Raw genomic sequence first — 18,637 nt, forward strand, 5'->3', positions numbered from 1 at the left:
TGCCTATGTCATTATGGGTCACCAAAGACACCGATACCCCATAGTCCGTAGCTGATACGCATGGCTTCCAGGGTGTCAATAAATGGCAGTATATTGCAGGAGACTGTTTACAGTTGAGCAGATGCCAGTTACTGTAGCTATTCACCAGCTAGCAACAGGGAATATAAAAATCTATCAAACACATGCTTTGTTTTAAAATAAGACGGTTAACAGCAGGGTTCTCTCTGCAGAGTGAGCAGCTTAGGATAGCACAGAGAATAAAGGCCCATACAAGTGCATAAAAATAAAATAGCGTTTGGCCAGTTCCCTTTATTCACCATCCCTCTGCACTGGAACTGATGTTATAAGCAACCAGGGTTGGGCAGAATACTTCAGAAAGGTATTAAGTGCATGAATACTGATACACTGCCCTAAATGTAATGAATTAACACAGTGGTTCCCAACCTTTTTTGGCTCGTGACCCCACTTTGACGTCACAAACCTCTAGTGACCACAGAAATTCCAAACACAGAATTTTTTGCTAAAATTAATTTGTTTTCGATCCTGTAATAGCTTGTAATACTGTTGCAAGGAAACGTCCATATGTTTAGTTGTTTTAATGGTTATAATGATAATTATTGTTTGTATTGATCAATTAATAGAAATTTCAGGTGACCCCATGGTTGGGGAAAGCGTGGAGTCATGTATTCAGTTAGAATACTGAAAAAGAGCAATTGTCCTGGGCGCCGGACCGTGGCTGCCCACTACTCATAAGTAGTTAGGGGTCAAATGCAGAAGACAACTTATTCAGATTACATGTATAATACATCTTCAAAAGGCACGCGTGAAACACTTCTGTTGTATCTCTAATATTATTTATGTCACATTTTTGCTTATGCCTTGGTGTTACCGGTATTTTCATGCCATTATCTCAATAAGTGTTGACCATCATCCAATCTACCGACTGTTGGTGTACACAGGAGGAACTGTGCACATGCTAATTTGAAATTAATAGTTTTATTAAAAGATTGTATCGTTACTTTTACTTGGGAGCAGGGTCAGCACCAGGGCATATACAAGTGTGCTCAAATTTGTTGGCATCCTTGCTTCATTCCTCCTGAAAAGTGGTGAAATTAAAGCCTATTTTGTCATGTATACTTGCATGCCTTTGTTAGGTCATTGAATAAAGCAAAGAAGCTGTGAAAATACATTAATTATTGCTTATTCTACAAAGATATTCTAAAATGGTCTGGACACATTAGGAAAGATAATAAATAATTGGATTATAGTGATATTTCAAATTAATTAATTTCTTTAATTAGTATCACACATGTCTCCACAATCTTGTAATCAGTCATTCAGCCTATTTAAATGGAGAAAAGTAGTCACAGGCTACAAGACCATCTCTAAGCAGTTTGATGTTCCTGTGACAACAGTTGCAAATATTATTAAGAATTTTACGGTCCGTGGTACTTTAGCCAACCTCCCTGGGCGCGGCCGCAAGAGGAAAATCGACCCCAGACTGAACAGAATGATAGTGCGAATGGTAGAAAAAGGTTAACTGCCAAAGAGATACAAGCTCAACTCCATAGTGAAGGTATGTCAGTTTCTAATCGCACCATCCATCACTTTTTGAGCAAAAGTGGGCTCTATGGAAGAAGACCCCGGAGGACTCCACTTAAAAAAAAAAAACATCAAAATGCCAGACTTGCTAAAATGCATATTGACAAGTCACAATCCTTTCGGGAGAATGTCCTTTGGACAGATTACTCAAAACTGGAGCTTTTTGAAAAGTCACATCAGCTCAATGTTCACAGATGGAGAAAAAAAACCTTTTAAAGAAAAGCACAGCATACCTACAGTGAAACATTGAGGAGGCCCGGTTATGTTTTGGGGCTGCTTTTCTTTGCCTGGCAAAGTGCCTTGAATCTGTGCATGGCACAATGAAATCTCAAGACTATCCAGGCATTCTGGAGTGAAACATACTGCCCAGTGTCAGAAAGCTCTCTCTAGTCGCAGGTCATGGATCCTCCAACAGGACCCAAAATGACCCAAAACACAGCTAAAAGCACCCAACAATGGATAAGAACAAAACATTGAACTATTCTTTTTTTTTTTTATTGTATTTTTTTTTTTTGGCATTTTCTGCCATTTTTAGATAGTGATAGTTGAGAGAGACAGAAAAGGCAGGGGGGGGGGGCGCTCTGATGGCCGAGCAGAATAAACCGCCGGTCTTGCAACCCACTCGTCATTTGCTGGGAGGTTCGTATTCCAGACTCGCCGTAACCAGTCACGGCCAGAGCGTCCACGGGGTAAGGCATTCATTAGGCCACCCTTACCCGAGGGATAGTGGGTGTAGATCGGTGTAGTGTTCGGGGACTCGTCGTTCTCCAGTGACCCCTCTGGCCCACCCGGGCGCCTGCAACCAAAAGCATTCTCCCTACGTCTCCTTCGCGGCCTGAGGGTAATGCAATCCATGCGAGGCTTCAGCGTGTAAAATGGCGAGAGCAGCCGACACGAGTTTGAAGGTAGCTGGTGTTACGACTATCTCCTTCCTGTGGTAACGTGAGCCAGGGGGGTTATTCGACAAGAGTTCCGGCCATATGTCATTGGGTTAATCGGGTGGGATAAGGGGAAAAACTAGAAATACATTTATTTAAAAAAAAAAAACGGCAGGGGGGAGAGGGGATGAGATGCAGCAAAGGGCCTGGGCTGGATTCAAGCCCAGGCCACTGCGGTAAGGACTCAGCCTTATGTGGGACATGCTCTACCAGGTGAGCCACCGGGGTGCCCCCAAAACATTGGACTATTCTGAAGTGGCCTTCTGACTTTTGATCTGAATCCTATCAAACATCTATGGAAAGAGCCGGAGAAAGCACCCATCAAACCTGAGCTAGCTGGAGCAGTTTGCTCAGGAAGAGTGGGGCTGGTAACCGGTGCCGAAGTCTCATTGAGAGCTGCAGAAAACGTTTGATTGCAGTGATTGCCTCTAAAGTTTGTGCAACAAAATATTGGGTTACGGTTCCCATCATTTTTGTCCATGCCATTTTCATTTGTTGTATTATTTACAATATTATGTTGAATAAAAAAAGCAAAAGCCTAGTTTGATTCTTATGAAATATGGGATAAACAATGGTGGATGCCACTTCTGTCACCTTCTTCAGAGAATGTTGTGCATTTTTCATTTGAGGAGTGGTACCAACAAATCTGAGCACATCTAAGTTTCACCATGGGGGGGCTTTTCCACTATTACTATTATTATTGTTATTACTTTCATGAATGAGAAACACAAGTGTACACACAGGAACTGTACACAAGACACATGCACACTAACGCAGTACATGAGCTATGCATAGAGTAAGTCTGTTGCAGCAAATTAGACATTTTCCATGCGTTTTCTCATTGCTGAATTGCAGACTGCAGCTTTAGCCGACCCTTTAAAAGATAATTCCCTTCATTTGGTTTTCAGTTTTCACGTGAGCTCGCCTGCCAACGGAACTTGAACACATTTATTAGGTATTATATTGGCATTTGGTTATATTAGCATTTAGTGTGCTCATGACAATAAAAACCTTGAACATGGTACCACCCATAACACCAACGCTCTTTACGAGGGAAGTATTAGGATAGTATACTAAAAGTATTCTCCTCAAAAATCATGAACTGTTGATCTGAATATTGGTCTTTCGAAATGTAACATGGCCTGAATACAAATACTTCATTTCTGTATTCTGAATACGTAACAGCCTTACTTGTATGTATTCTGTGACAACACAACCGTGTAAGCAGCTGTAACTGTTGTTACTCTTTGTATCATTGGTGAAACTTGATGCTCTTTTGTCATATTTGGTGATGCTATTCTGTGAGCTAATTACAAAAACAAATGGAAGGAAATATTTGAAGTTTATTAATTGAAAATATTTGAAACCCTCTATCTCATCTTTACGGGGTTTTTGGCAAGGTTAAGGTGAAAATCTAAGCCATGAACCGCATTCAACATTATAGCGAATAAAATGTGACTTTGTTAAGTAGATTTTGTGTAACTCTTCAGAGTGTAGCAGAGTTGGAACAGAAGTGGCAGAACGAGGTAGAGGAGGCCCAGCAGGGAAAGCTGGAGAACAACACTCCTTTCTTCCATGACTACCACTTCTTTGAGGTACATGCCATCCCTACACACCTCTCCAACTCACTTTCTAGAGATTATCTGCCACATGCTGTGATTCTGACACAATTTATCGTTTCATTCTCCAGAACAAAATTAAGGAGTTGGAATTGCTTTGTTCCCTGAAGGAGGTCCCACTTGATTTCAGTGATTTGGAAAATGTTGTCCTGGCACTGAGGTAATGAATTTCAAAATGATGCCAGTACCTAGTTGGTGAGACGGTGTCCCCTTCTCAGAGATGATATGGTCTGCTCCCTGCTATAACTTAATGCGTCTGTGCCAACAGGGAAAAGTTCTTCCAGGAAGTGAATTCCATGCACCTTAGCACAACATGCCCACTGGCCAAAACCAAAACCCTTGTGAAGAGCCTGATGAACCGCACAGAGCTGCTGCTCCATGTAACTATAGCTCCACACTGCAGAAGCCTGACCACCACTCCTGCCGGCACACCAGGACCAGGTACACATCATCCTCTAGGTCTAAAATTGGTCTTACTGTCGTTTTGGGGGTAATCACGTGTTAATTCTTTCAACGAAAATTTTTGCAAGTATTTGTTGATGACCCTTTTTTCGCGACAATGATGAAACCATATAAGTTAACTCGACTAACTTCTTGGAAGCAAAAACTGCAACGGAACCTCTGTAATTTCCCCCGACAAAATATGGCTACAAGAAAATGTCAGTACTGTAGGGACGGACAGCTAATTTCTAAAGATCACAAGGGGTGCAGGCAGGCATCAATCCAAGAAATTGTTCCACTTTATCCAATGAAATGGATGCATCTTTTCTGCAAAATCCAGCTACGATAGTGCATCCTTGTCATTAGAGGAGAGAGGATCATGTTCTGCATTGAGTTGATCGCATTGTGGTGGCATGCCTCTTGCCCATAATGAGAGCCAAAGTAACTTGACTAAAACTAAGGTAAAATAATTAACTTAAAACAAGACTAAAACTAATTACAGATTTCAGGAAAAGACTTAAGACTAAAACTAAATTGAAAATTCCTGCCAAAATTAACACTACTGATTTCGTAAACTTTTTAGAAGTTGAAGCTTTCTAATACATGATCTTTGGCATACAGTAATAGTCGATGACTAAAACAATCTTGCCAGAAATTTCAGGACTAAGTATGATGCCATTGTGCTTGAATTCTAAAATTTTTGTAGATTTTTTTTGTAATTGTCAGCTGACTTTACTCACATTTAGATAAAATCCTGGCCCATGACGAGTAGATCTCAGCAGGGGCTGCTTAACAATATTGAATGAAACAAACAATTCGGTCTCCCTACTCCCAAGATTTTTGCTTTCAAAAACAAAAGAGCTGGGCCTGCTTAGTTTTTGTCATGTTTGATGCTGTTTCCCCAGAAGGACTTGCCTGATCTTGCAGTTCTCAGCAAATTGTGCACCTATAGCAGTTAGCAATATCTACCGAGGGCATTGAAACATTGCAAATGTTGGCAAACATAATGTGCATCCGCTACCTTTTGATTGAATTTGCTCGTATTATTTGCTATGATTTGATTTTGTTTTTGACATCGCTGTATGACAGAAGTCAGGATTCAAGTAGAATTACACATAGCTCCTTTTAAAATATTGTAAACATTTCAAATTGAACAGATTACAGACTTTTTGTTTGTCAGTTTTAATTTTTGAACACCTCTGTGTCAGCCTGCAAGTCTGTGTCTGACACCAAGGGGGTAATCCCTATTGTGAAGCAACCAGTCTTCCTGCGCAGCATGTCTGCTCCCTCTGACTTGGAGATGATTGCCAACCAGGATTTGGAGTTCACACATGCCTCCCAAAGGTATTTCATTGTTTATCTTTGATGGTTTGGATAATATAGAGGATGATAAGAAAATTGGTGAAATAACTATTTATTCACTTGGTTTTTTTATTTTTTTATTTTTTTTGCATCTAGGAGGCGACACCATCCTGCTAGTCACCGCAGTAGCTCCTTCACCCTGCTGCAGTCGCTGGCCATTGAGGACAGCCGCGACAAGCCAACGTACAGTGTGCTGCTGGGACAACTCTTTGCCTTTATTGGGACGACGCCTGATCAGGCTGTGAGTCGCTAACCTTTTGCTGCAGAGTACAGTGTCACTGATTTTTATTATTTGTTTTACACTTGTCTTGAAAGTCTCCAACACATTATGACCTGTGAGGACCACTGCTTCTGTAGGTGTCCAGTAGCAGTTTCCTGTCGGCTGCACAGACACGCTGGAGACGTGGCAGCACACGAAAGCAGGCACTAGTTCATATGAGGGAGCTGCTTACTGCTGCTGTCAGAGTGGGTGGAGTCACCCACCTTGTGGGACCTGTCACCATGGTGCTGCAAGGTGGCCCAAGGCAAGAGAAGCTCACTAACATGCTTGTACAGTCAAACCAATACAGATAAACATCAAAAAGGGGTTATTGGCCTTATTGCTCAACACAAAAACAAATTACAGAGCAACTCGGCTAAATTGTAAGTATAATTGTCTGTGTCATGATAATGAGATATCTAAAGAAGAACTATTCTCAAAGTGCAGCACCCACTGGGACTGATCCAAGATCAGGCTTAGGAGTGAACCTGCTGTGGGTTGCAGAACTGTGCAAAAAATTCTATAGGAAACACTCAGTACGACTGCTCGTATGATGGACTAACAATTTCTGATGCCATTTGCTGTGTATTAATTAAGTATATTTAAAAAACTAAATAATCTTATCTATATAGGATTGAGGAGCTGACCTGTGGCGGAATGGTGGAGCAGGTGCAGGAGGCCTTTGGGGAGACCATGACATCCGTAGTGTCACTATGTGCTCGTTATCCTATTGCTTGTGCCAACAGTATTGGCATGCTTTGCACAATTCCATACACAAGGCAAGAGAACCCATTTGCTCTTTGCCACTATCTCCGGCTCAGTTTACATCTGCATTACTCTTGACATAATCCCCCCAGCAATCCAGACTCCCTCTCATAGGTTATCTCTGTGTTGTGATAGGAGTGAGGAGCAGTGCCTGGTAAGAAGTGGTCTGGTCCAGCTCATGGATCGCCTATGTAGCCTTAGCGGCCAGAGGGAATGCAGCTCCAGTGAAAAGCAGACCAAGAAGCAAAAGGTGGCCACTATGGCCTGGGCTGCCTTCCAGGTGCTGGCTAACCGCTGTATTGAGTGGGAAAAAGTGGAAGGTATGACAACTTTTGGTAGTTTTTTACTGATTTTAGCTGTTCAGTATGAAGTAATGAAATGGAATAAATAAATATATATGTGTGTGTGTGTGTGTGTGTGTGTGTGTGTGTGTGTGTGTGTGTGTGTGTGTGTGTGTGTCTGTACATATGTGTGTGTTGTATCATTCCAAAGCGACCTGAGAAAACCAAAATAAATAAATAAATACAGTGCATCCAGAAAGTATTCACACCCCTTCACTTTCCCCACATTTTGTTATGTTACAGCCTTATTCCAAAATGGATTAAATTCCTTTTTTTTCTCATCAATCTACATACAATACCCGATAATGACAAAGCGAAAAAGGCTTTGTAGAAATTTTTGCAAATTTATTAAAAATAAAAAACTGAAATATTCCATGTACATAAGTATTCACACCCTTTACTCAATACTTGGTTGAGGCACCCTTGGCAGCGATTACAGCCTCAAGTCTTCTTGGGTATGAAGCTACAAGCTTGGCACACCTATATTTTGGGTATTTCTCCCATTCTTCTCTGCAGATCCTCTCGAGCTCTGTAAGGTTAGATGGGGAGCGTCGCTGCACAGCTATTTTCAGGTCTTTCCAGAGATGTTCAATGGGGTTCAAGTCTGGGCTCTGGCTGGGCCACTCAAGGACATTCACAGACTTGTCCCGAAGCCACTCCTTCGTTGTCTTGGCTGTGTGCTTAGGGTCGTTGTCATGTTGAAAGGTAAACCTTCGCCCCAGTCTGAGGTCCTGAGCGCTCTGGAGCAGGTTTTCATCAAGGATCTCTCTGTACTTTGCTCCATTCATCTTTCCCTCGATCCTGACTAGTCTCCCAGTTCCTGCCGCTGAAAAACATCCCCACAGCATGATGCTGCCACCACCACGCTTCACTGTAGGGATGGTATTAGCAAGGTGATGAGAGGTGCCTGGTTTCCTCCAGACGTGATGTTTGGCATTCAGGCCAAAGAGTTCAATCTTGGTTTCATTAGATCAGAGAATCTTGTTTCTCATGGTCTGAGGGTCCTTCCTTTAGTTGCTTTCTGGCAAACTCCAAGCGGGCTGTCATGTGCCTTTTACTGCAGAGGCTTCCGTCTGGCCACTCTACCATAAAGGCCTGATTGGTGGAGTGCTGCAGAGATGGTTGTCCTTCTGGAAGATTCTCCCATCTCCACAGAGGAACGCTGGAGCTCTGTCAGTGACCATCGGGTTCTTGGTCACCTCCCTGACCAAGGCCCTTCTCCCCCGATTGCTCAGTTTGGCTGGGCGGCTCTAGGAAGAATGCTGGTGGATCCAAACTTCTTCCATTTACGAATGATTGAGACCACTGTGCTCTTCGGGACCTTAAAAGCTGTAGAAATTTTGTTGTAGCCTTCCCCAGATCTGTGCCTCGATACAATCCTGTCTCAGAGGTCCACAGACAATTCCTTTGACTTCATGGCTTGGTTTCTGCTCTGACATGCACTGTCGACAGTGGGACCTTATATAGACAGGTGTGTGCCTTTCCAAATCATGTCCAATCAATTGAATTTACTAGAGGTGGACTCCAATCAAGATGTAGAAACATCTCAAGGATGATCAGTGGAAACAGGATGAACCTGAGCTCAATTTTGAGTGTCATAGCAAAGGGTGTGAATACTTATGTACATGCAATATTTCAGTTTTTTATTTTCAATAAATTTGCAAAAAATTCTACAAAACCTTTTTCATTTTGTCATTATGGGGTATTGTGTGTAGATTGATGAGAAAAAAAAGGAATTTAATCCATTTTGGAATAATACTGTAACATAACAAAATGTGGGGAAAGTGAAGGGGTGTGAATACTTTCCGGGTGCACTGTGTGTGCAGCAGTTGTAAATTTCTAAAGCTGTGCAATTCTGGAGCCAGAAAATTAATTTGGGAACTATGGCATATTTTTGAGAAGAACTTAACAAAGCATTTCAGTATGCAAACCTCATTCCTCTCTTCTAAGAACTTAACAAAAGTCTCATACTTTAGTTAAAAAATGTTAGTGACTTGTTTTCACTATTAGATGAGGTTTTTATAAGGGGTGTCCGGGTGGCGTGGCGGTCTATTCCGTTGCCTACCAACACGGGGATCTCCTGTCCGAATCCCCGTGTTACCTCCGGCTTGGTCAGGCATCCGTACAGACACAATTGGCTGTGTTTGCGGGTGGGAAGCCGGATGTGGGTATATGTCCTGGTCACTACACTAGCCCCTCCTCTGGTCGGTCGGGGCGCCCGTTCATGGGGAACTGGGGGGAATAGTGTGATCCTCCCATGCGCTACATCCCCTGGCGAAACTCCTCACTGTCAGGTGAAAAGAAGCGGCTGGTCACTCCACATGTATGGGAGGAGGCATGTGGTAGTCTGCAGCCCTCCCCGGATCGACAGAGGGGGTGGAGCTGCGACCGAGTAATTGGTGGGGTAATTGGCCAAATGCAATTGGGCAGAAAAAAAGGGGGGGGAGGGGGGATGAGGTTTTTACTTGCTATGAAGTGTTTGGTACATTGTAATCCGAGCACAGTAAGTAATCTTTGGTCTTCAAAGGTGGTTCTACCGATGCAGTGCACTCTGGTCTGGCGCGGCAGGTGTCTAGCCTGCTGACCAATCACCTGGCCCGTGCCACAGAGTGCTGTGGAAATCAAGCAGCAGGCAACGATGCCCTACAGGATGTGCTCAGTCTGCTTAATGACTTGTCGAGGTAAATTCTCTGGTTAAATTATTAAACAACATTCATTCATTTAAGTGTAATGGCTTCATAATGTATATATTATGTTTAATTGTCTTTTGCTTGTCTTTTGTATGTATTACATGTAATTGTCTTGCTACCAGGAGCCACATAGGAAAGGCAATTCTTAGCCAGCCAGCATGTGTGTCTAAGCTCTTGTCTCTGCTGCTGGATCAGCGACCCTCTCCAAAGCTGGTGCTAATCATCCTACAGCTGTGTCGGGCTGCTTTACCCCTCATGAGCGTTGAGGACTGTGGCAATGTGGCCCTGCCATCCTGGAGCTACTCTATCAACACGCTGGATGCTGAACAACAGGATGCTAGTGATCCTGCATCACGTATTGCTGCCTTGCTGCTGGCCAAGCTGGCAGACTATGTTGTGCCAGGTAAACTTCCTTGGCATGACATCTTAGCCTCTGTATCCATCAGGCTCAGTTAGCAGTGCTAATTAAATGTCTGTGGAAGATCTGGTTGAGGTTCTTGTCGTTGCTAAGTGACTATTTAAATCCTGTTGGACGCTATGGGCCCTTTTCTTAAATATGAATATTTATTGCCCTTCGAGCTCTGAGCAATGGAAAACGCCCAGTTCTCAGTACTGTCATGGATGCACAATAGCAGATCCATTCCATTGAAAATAATAAAAGAAACTAACGCTGTGCAGAAGAGTCTTCTGGTTGATATCAGTCATGAGGTTGCTGTCAGTATGCTGATTCTCATTTTGACTATAAATTGTCTGCCAGGCTGCCAGACACTGCTGTCCCCCAGCTCCTCTGAGACAGACACCAGCTTGTCCCGTGCTAGTTCCAAAGGAGCTCTCAAATCTGATAAGGATGTTGGGGAAGAGGGAGAAGCTGTGGACGGCAAGCTATCAATCTTTATCCACAAGAGAGAAGACCAGTCATCTCATGAGGTCCTACAACCACTTCTCAGGTAAGACTGATATAATGTATATCAATATTTTGACTGCAATTGGTCAAAGTCTTCCTTTGGTTTGTCTGAAATGAGTACTTCTATACACACTGTGACGTACAGCAGCTCAGAAGGACGTCCGTTTCGTCTTGGTACTGGAGCCAACATGGAGAAAGTGGTGAAGATGGACAGAGACATGACCAAGGTCAGGATTTTTATATGATCACAAGACATTAACCCAACTGTTTAAAGTTGAGCATGGAGTCCTTGTTGTTTTGAATTGTGGTGCCGGTTCTATTCTTTCTCACCCCCCTTCCCTCTTAGAGTGGGAGCTGTGAGGTGATCACAGAGGAGGCTTCAGCTGCATTTCGGAAGGCCAACAAGTGGGCCCAGTCTGGGCTAATAGTTAGTGTGGGTCCCCCTGTGGAGGTGCTGGCCCATGAAACTACTGGGGGCATCACCACTGGCGATAAGAAGAAGACTGCCCAGACTGTAGTTTGTAGGGACAGGAACTCAGAGCTTGCCAGGTAATTCTGAACTTTATTTAGCAAGTTTTATTATGATATATGATGTTTTTTGCCACATTTTTGGCTCATATTGTTTGAAAGTACTGTTTTTGGGCCTATTGTGTAAGAAGACATTGGACACATTTTTATACAACTAAACAGGGCATTAGAAAAAATCCAGGGGAGAATTGGCAGAATAAGAAGATAATTTTTTTTATCAGCAAATCACAGACGTGAGTGTTCAGGAAGGAAGACAGTTCTTATACAGATTCTTGACAAAATGTCAAAAATTATTAGTGAAAAGCATTCAGCTCATATCAAAGAAAGTTGAATCAGTTCATCTGGACACAACGTTTATTGACAGAAATGTTTCATCACTCATCTCAGTGTCCTTTTCGGTCTAAACTGACTGCAGGTATCCACACCCTTATAAACAATACAGTTGCATAACGACCAAAACCAATGATCAGTTTCATATGTAAATATGGGTGTGACCATTAACTAGAGTTACATGGCCATGTGTACTATTCACAGGATTTGGGAATGTTTGCAATCACAGCATTGTAAGGTGATTCAAACCAGTGTTCCTGCCTATCAAAGATGTGCACATCCTCATCCTTGAAAGAGTGGCTACTGGCCTGTAGATGGATGCAGACTGCAGAGTCCTGGCCTGACGCGTTAGCTCTCCTGTGTTGTGCCATCCTCTTGGCCAGTGTCTGTTTAGTTTCCCCAATGTACAAGTCACAGCAATCCTCCTGGTACTTAACAGCGTACTCTATATTGCTCTGTTTGTGCTGGGAGACTCGATCCTTGGGGTGAACCAGTTACTGGCACGGCATGTTTTGGGGTTTGAAAGCAACCGAGACATGGTGTTTGGAAAATCCGCGTCTCAACTTTTCCGACACTCCGGCCACATACAGAATCAGCACTGGTTTACACTTAGGCAGCTGTTGTCCTTCTCCTCTCTTCGATCGGCTGGTGCATTGTTTGGATGTCTTCCTGGCTTTGACAAACGCCCAGTTAAGATAGCCACACTTAACCAGGGCCTGTTTAATGTGGGATTTCTCCCCTTCTCTGACCGCTGTGTCAGCTCGGAGGTACAGCGTCCTGATGACTCCTAGTTTGTGCTCCAGTGGATGATGAAAGTCAGACCTTAAGTACTGATCAGTATTTGTTGGTTTATGGTAAACCTCAACCATCAAATGTCCCCCATCACCAACTGTAATTTCACAGTCTAATGGTAGCCTGTCATTTTTCACATCCTCCCTGGTGAACTTGATGTGGTTGTCCACTGAGTTAATGTGGTACGTCCTGAGATTTAATTTTAACCCAGGTGTCATCCACAAATCTGAACCAATGGCTAGGTGGTGTCCCTGGATAGGACATCAGAGCCTTCTTTTCTACTTCCTCCATATCGAAGTTGGCCACTATAGGTGAGACTGGGGAACCCATAGCACACCTATGCCTCTGCCTATAGTACTGCCCCCTGTATGTGAAGTACATGAACTGAAGACAGCTTATTTGCAGATGAAACTGATCGTTGGTTTCGGTCATTATGCAGCTGTACAAGGATGGGGGTACCTGCAGTCAGTTTAGACTGAAGAGGTCACTTAGATGGGTGATGAAATGTTTCTGTCAATAAACGTTGTATCCAGATGAACTGATTCAACTTTCTTTGATTTTCTTCCCCGGATTATTGAGCATGCATAAAGACACTTTCAGCTCATAGTTTGGTATTCACTAAATCAAGGGAGAGATATTGACAAGAACGAGTGACTGACTCCTCGGTGTGTCCCAAACTGTTCTTACTGAAATATAAAAGTGTAACAGGTAAGTCTTCCATGGATGAGATAACCTACTTATGATGCTGCAACTGCCAGTAAGATCATCATAGCCATTTCTTGCTCTTCTCTTGATTAAGGATAAGTAATAGAAATACAGAAAAATCCAGTGATGCTGAATTATTGATCCCCCACCCTTTTGTGTTCAGGTCAGACCCCATCAGACCGTTTATCAGTGGCCATGTTGCAAATAGCATGGCTGCTGAGGTTATTGCCCTGCTGCACAGCTTGCTCACTGCTCCAGAGTCCAACACTGCCCAGATCTGGACCAGCACTGCTGAGAAGGTAAAGCAAAACAGTCATCACATTGCTAAGAGTTCGATACCACAAAGTGATGAAAATTGAAACGCTTTTGTTCATTTGTCAAAGTGGACAATGATTTCAAATAATGTTTTAGATGTATGATGACATTTTCTGTCAATCTTAAATGATAGGTTACTTTTTTTTATCCCAGGCCTAATTAAAATGTTGCCGGGGTAGGGGCACACAGTCCAATGATCAATCATGTAAGCCAGTGGTTCTCAACTGGTCTGGCCTCGGGACCCACATTTTGCCATGGTCATTAAGTCGCGACCCACTTTTATAGAATTAAAACCGAACAAATTTTATTTATTTATTTATTTCAAACCGAACAAATTTATTTATCAAAAATGGGCTAGTAAACATATACACAATGTCATCATGAAAATGTTTTAACATAAAATAAACAAATATTTTCATCCCTGCATTCAGAGCACTTTACTCTAGCAATAACAAACTGGTCCTGTTTAATATACTGAGTATGAACATCACGACTGCGTGTTGCTGATCCTGGTGAATATGAATAAAAGGATCATCATAACTGTGTTTACACACATAATATGATCATCTCTTCGAGTAGGCCTACTAAACGGGTTGTTTTCACTTAACAGGCATTTGTGGAAGCTAAAGAGATAGTTGGGGATGTGCTTTACTCCTGATGAGAGTTTCAAAGTCTGGGGGGATCATGCTCAGTGTCCAACTGGTTCCTCTGCTTTGAGTTGCACCAAAGAACACGTTAATGTACGCAGGCCTTTAAAAAATATATCCATCCATTATCCAAGCCGCTTATCTGGATTCGGGTCGCGGGATGCTGGAGCCTATCCCAGCAGTCATTGGGCGGCAGGCAGGGAGACACCCTGGACAGGCCGCCAGTCCATCACAGGGCCAACGCATTCACACCTGGGGACAATTTAGTATGGCCGATTAACCTGACTTATATAGAATATTTATTTCTCCAAAACTAAAAATGCAAGAGAATCGATCTTCCATGACTTTTCCAAATTATTTGTGATATAAATGCACAGGTTCCTAAAATCAGGATAGATTGACTTTGACTATTGACGACCACTTCAGCCAGACAATACGTGAATGTGCGCAGGTACCCAAAAGTGAAAGCATCTGCTCTCCTCCTTTAGCGTGCTGTTGAAAAGCTGAATGGCCTCCTCATCCTAACTGTAAGCACCAACGGTCTAAATCACCAGCCATCGAAACTAACGTCATACAAATTATAACTGATACGCCCTAAGATCAATAGTGTGATGATAATGATTAAGCTTGTTTGTGGTAAAATTTTGATGAATGAGTGATGTGGGATGAGACATGGGATGGCATGATTTGGGTTGAACAGACAGTCAAGGATGGGACCAGGTAGGCTGCATTTGCATAATATTCTAACGGAGACAGCTCCGACTGATTATGCCAAAACAAAAACATCCTGTAAGCTTGACAACTTCCTTTGTTTATTTGACATGGACATGCTGACACATGTCAGGGACTGTATTGTGACCGAGGCACACAGTGTCTGTCTATGAATTAACCGAAAGCTTTCATTGGATATGCTCGTAGACTATTTGGCAGAAACCTGAATATTGAGAGCTTCTGGTCAGAGAGACGATGGCAAAGAACCGCTTCAAAGAACTCATGAGATTTCTGTTTCAACTACGGAGAAGAAAGGCTTGAGCGCCTGTTGGCTGATAAATGATCATATAAACCTGTTTTCTACAACATAAGTGTTGAAACTGATTTGGTTGTGTTTTTATGTTTGACTAACACAACAGGATTTATAGATTACAGCTTAAAAGCATGGTGTTCAATACTTTTGCATTGAAAGTAGGCAGTGGATACCCCCCCCCTTTTTTTTTTCTCCCCAATTGTACTTGGCCAGTTACCCTACTCCTCCAAGCCGTCCCGGTCGCTGTGCCACCTCTACCGATCCAGGGAGGGCTGCAGACCACCACATGCCTCCTCCGATACATATGGAGTCACCAGCCACTTTGTTTTACCTGGCAGTGAGGAGTTTCAACAGGGGGACGTAGCGCGTGAGAAGATCACGCTATTCCTCCCCAGTTCCCCCTCCCCCCTGAACAGGCACCCCGACCGACCAGAGGAGGCGCTAGTGCAGCGACCAGGACACATACCCACATCGGGCTTCCCACCCACAGACACGGCCAATTGTGTCTGCAGGGACGTCCAACCAAGCCGAAGGTAACACAGGGATTCTAACCTGAAATCCCCGTGTTGGTAGGCAATGGAATAGACTGCTACGCTACCCGGAAACCCCAGTACATATCATTTTGACTGTAAACATTTACTGCAACAGCGCTCCCCACTGGTAGGCGCATATGCACATTTGCCTGGGCATTGACATGGAATTAAAGGGTTGGCTTTTCTAGTGTTATAATGTTAAGGTGGGTTTTTTGACCACACGCTCTTCTTTTTTTCCTATCTTGTTACATATGAACACAAATGTATGACTGAAATAAATCATTCATTCATTCAGACCACAATTCAGAACGAGTCCGCGACCCACTTTGGGGTCACAGCCACCAGTTTAGAAACACTGATTTAAGCCTTATCAAACCATAATATATCTAATTTGCCAAAATGGGAAATGCAGAGTATGGTCACAGGTATCTTCATTTATTTTGTTGATTTAGAATACATTTTGAGAATATGTTATGACCAAAATCCGATTTGATTTCCAGCAACTTTTTTTTTGCAGTCGGTGCAGTACATCCCAGTCTTCTCTTAACTTCCACACTTGAAAGCAGGAATTCCTGTAGCTTGCAACAGCCATGTATTTCTAAACAGTTGCGGATGTGGCAAGGAAAACACATTTTTAGAAGTGAAAAATAGTAATTTTAACTTAACAGAAGGCATGGTTTTGTGACGATTTTAATATAACATATGACATATCTGACTCCATTGTGAGCTTCCCATTTTCAAGAAGGAGATATTTAATGGTTTTTGAAGCTGAAACAATTGCCCCATTGGATAATTTTCTAGTCTGTTCACTTTTAAATGATGTGCCGACAATGTTTTAATAAAGTAGGAATCCTTTAACACTTTCTTGCACTGTGGATGTGCTAGGTACTCTCCCGTGCGCTGATGTTTATCCCTCAGTTGGGGAAGTATTCCGAGAGTATCCTGGAGAACGGCAGCAGTAGTGGTCGGAAGCTGGCTAAACTGCAAGCGATCGGCAGGCAGGCTGTGGCTGCGCTCTGTGCCCTTGGGGGGTTTAAAGAAACGATCAAGATTGGGTCTGAGGTCCAGGTGGGTCATGAAATATGAATCGGTATAAATGCAGCATGTGGATATTGACCAAAATATTTTTGTATTTCCCATCCCAATTTTTTTCCCCCCTTCTGAAGGCAAAGGAATGTTTATCTTTAAATGCTCACCCTTTGCTCTATCTGCTTTGCAGGTGGTTGGTAAAGGAGTGCTGGGTTCTGTGGGTGTAGTGATGTCTATCAACGAGCAGGAGGGCATCGCAACAGTAAAGTTCCCTTCTTGCGAATACAGGAGAACTTGCAAAGCCTCAGACATCCTGACAGTGCCCATATCTCGCCTCTGCACACCGAGATCTGAGGTACGAGATTCAACATCAAACGGCTCCGCAACTCCACAACCCCCTCTCTGATCTGAAATAACACACTGAGTTTCTTGTACCTCCTCTCCTCTTACTCTCCTCTCCTCCCCACAGGCTCTGCCCCTCTACAAACTATCTATCACAGAGAAGGTAGTGCAGGCAGTGCAGTCTATGCTGCTGCCACAGGAAGGCAGTCTCTCCATACACACCTCTCTCCCGGCCACAGGAGACGGCTCCAGCCCTGTTATGGCTGCAGTACGCTTGTTGGCTGAAATCAGAACAAGGTTACTAGAACACAGTTTGGAACCATGAATCTTTCAGCTGAAGAGCTACATGTAAAGCTGTCTGTTTCAGTTTAAGATTTTCAAGGAGAAAAAAAAAATTCTCAAAATATAGGATAGAATGACTGTAACATGATGTGTTTGGTGTGTTCTGTATCCTGTATGACTTTTTTGTTTTTTTCAGGTCATGCCTGGTGATGGCCCAGCTCCTGGAGGATAGCTCCTTCTGTGAGGAGTTCATCCAGCAGTGCCCTGCTGCTGTGGAGGTGCTCAATCTGGTTGCCCAGGAGTGCAGCCCTGGTGAGCACTACTGACACAATTGTTTTGTGATCAATTATTTATTTACTCTCCACATACAGCCGCAAACTTTGTATTTCTGCTGTGACATCATTTTGTCTGCTTTGGCTGCTGTATGTATGTTTAACAGAGCTCTGTCTCATCATGCAGGGGAGCGTCTTGGCATGGTGGAAGCCCAGTGTGAGAGAGTTAGGATGCTATACCGAGACTGTGCTCGCCCACCACCTCCACCACTACAGACAGACCGGCGCCAGGTGGGTTGAACTATTTGACTGCCACTAAGCTAATGATCCATCCATAAAAACATACAAACACAATGTGATAGGTGAAAGACATTTCAATAGGCAAGATCAGTCAGTGAATACCCTCCCCCTCTGATTCCTTCACCAGCCTAAAGAGATCACCTGGTGTCCATCCAGAGTGTTCCCTCCGGTCCGAGCATGCATGTTCTCCTCCCGGCTCACCTCCGTCACTTTCTTGGCTGATCCTAGTGCTGGGGGGGGACTGCCCAGAGGTACCTTCATCTATGCCACCTCACCAGTGCCAGTTCAGGTGGGGAAACTGCAGTTAAATAGACCCTTGAATTCACATATCCTCTGACAATATGTTGAGTATTGATTGATATGATGACTAAAAGCATGCAGTGATGCTCATCCTTACTACAGTATTCGGTTTTCTCTTTCTTTTCCCTGTAGGCCCCTTCCTTTTACTGGGAGATTGAGATTGTCTCCTATGGAGACTCTGAGGAGGACAGCGGTCCTATTGTGTCTTTCGGCTTTGCCACTGAAGCAGAGAAGAGAGATGGAGCATGGACCAACCCTGTTGGCACCTGTCTCTTTCATAAGTATGTTGCTCCTCATGGATCCTCTCCCCCCTGACA

General features: G+C 43.4%; 1 protein-coding gene across 1 annotated transcript in view; it reads left to right on the forward strand.

The window, feature by feature from the left end:
* The window catches only part of LOC130115577 (probable E3 ubiquitin-protein ligase HECTD4), a 76,365-nt gene that overhangs the window by 27,666 nt on the left and 30,062 nt on the right, over window positions 1-18,637 (forward strand). The window contains exons 27-47 of the mRNA XM_056283294.1: window positions 4,031-4,135; window positions 4,231-4,319; window positions 4,428-4,600; window positions 5,809-5,944; window positions 6,059-6,203; window positions 6,320-6,486; window positions 6,854-7,000; window positions 7,122-7,306; window positions 9,855-10,008; window positions 10,140-10,420; window positions 10,775-10,964; window positions 11,067-11,148; window positions 11,268-11,470; window positions 13,440-13,575; window positions 16,681-16,863; window positions 17,015-17,179; window positions 17,294-17,463; window positions 17,645-17,760; window positions 17,908-18,011; window positions 18,148-18,309; window positions 18,453-18,601. Coding sequence (XP_056139269.1) covers window positions 4,031-4,135; window positions 4,231-4,319; window positions 4,428-4,600; window positions 5,809-5,944; window positions 6,059-6,203; window positions 6,320-6,486; window positions 6,854-7,000; window positions 7,122-7,306; window positions 9,855-10,008; window positions 10,140-10,420; window positions 10,775-10,964; window positions 11,067-11,148; window positions 11,268-11,470; window positions 13,440-13,575; window positions 16,681-16,863; window positions 17,015-17,179; window positions 17,294-17,463; window positions 17,645-17,760; window positions 17,908-18,011; window positions 18,148-18,309; window positions 18,453-18,601 — 3,242 coding nt within the window. The remainder of the gene's footprint in view (window positions 1-4,030; window positions 4,136-4,230; window positions 4,320-4,427; window positions 4,601-5,808; window positions 5,945-6,058; window positions 6,204-6,319; window positions 6,487-6,853; window positions 7,001-7,121; window positions 7,307-9,854; window positions 10,009-10,139; window positions 10,421-10,774; window positions 10,965-11,066; window positions 11,149-11,267; window positions 11,471-13,439; window positions 13,576-16,680; window positions 16,864-17,014; window positions 17,180-17,293; window positions 17,464-17,644; window positions 17,761-17,907; window positions 18,012-18,147; window positions 18,310-18,452; window positions 18,602-18,637) is intronic.

The sequence above is a fragment of the Lampris incognitus genome, chromosome 1, assembly GCF_029633865.1.
Source record: "Lampris incognitus isolate fLamInc1 chromosome 1, fLamInc1.hap2, whole genome shotgun sequence".
In the NCBI taxonomy this organism is placed as follows: domain Eukaryota; kingdom Metazoa; phylum Chordata; class Actinopteri; order Lampriformes; family Lampridae; genus Lampris; species Lampris incognitus.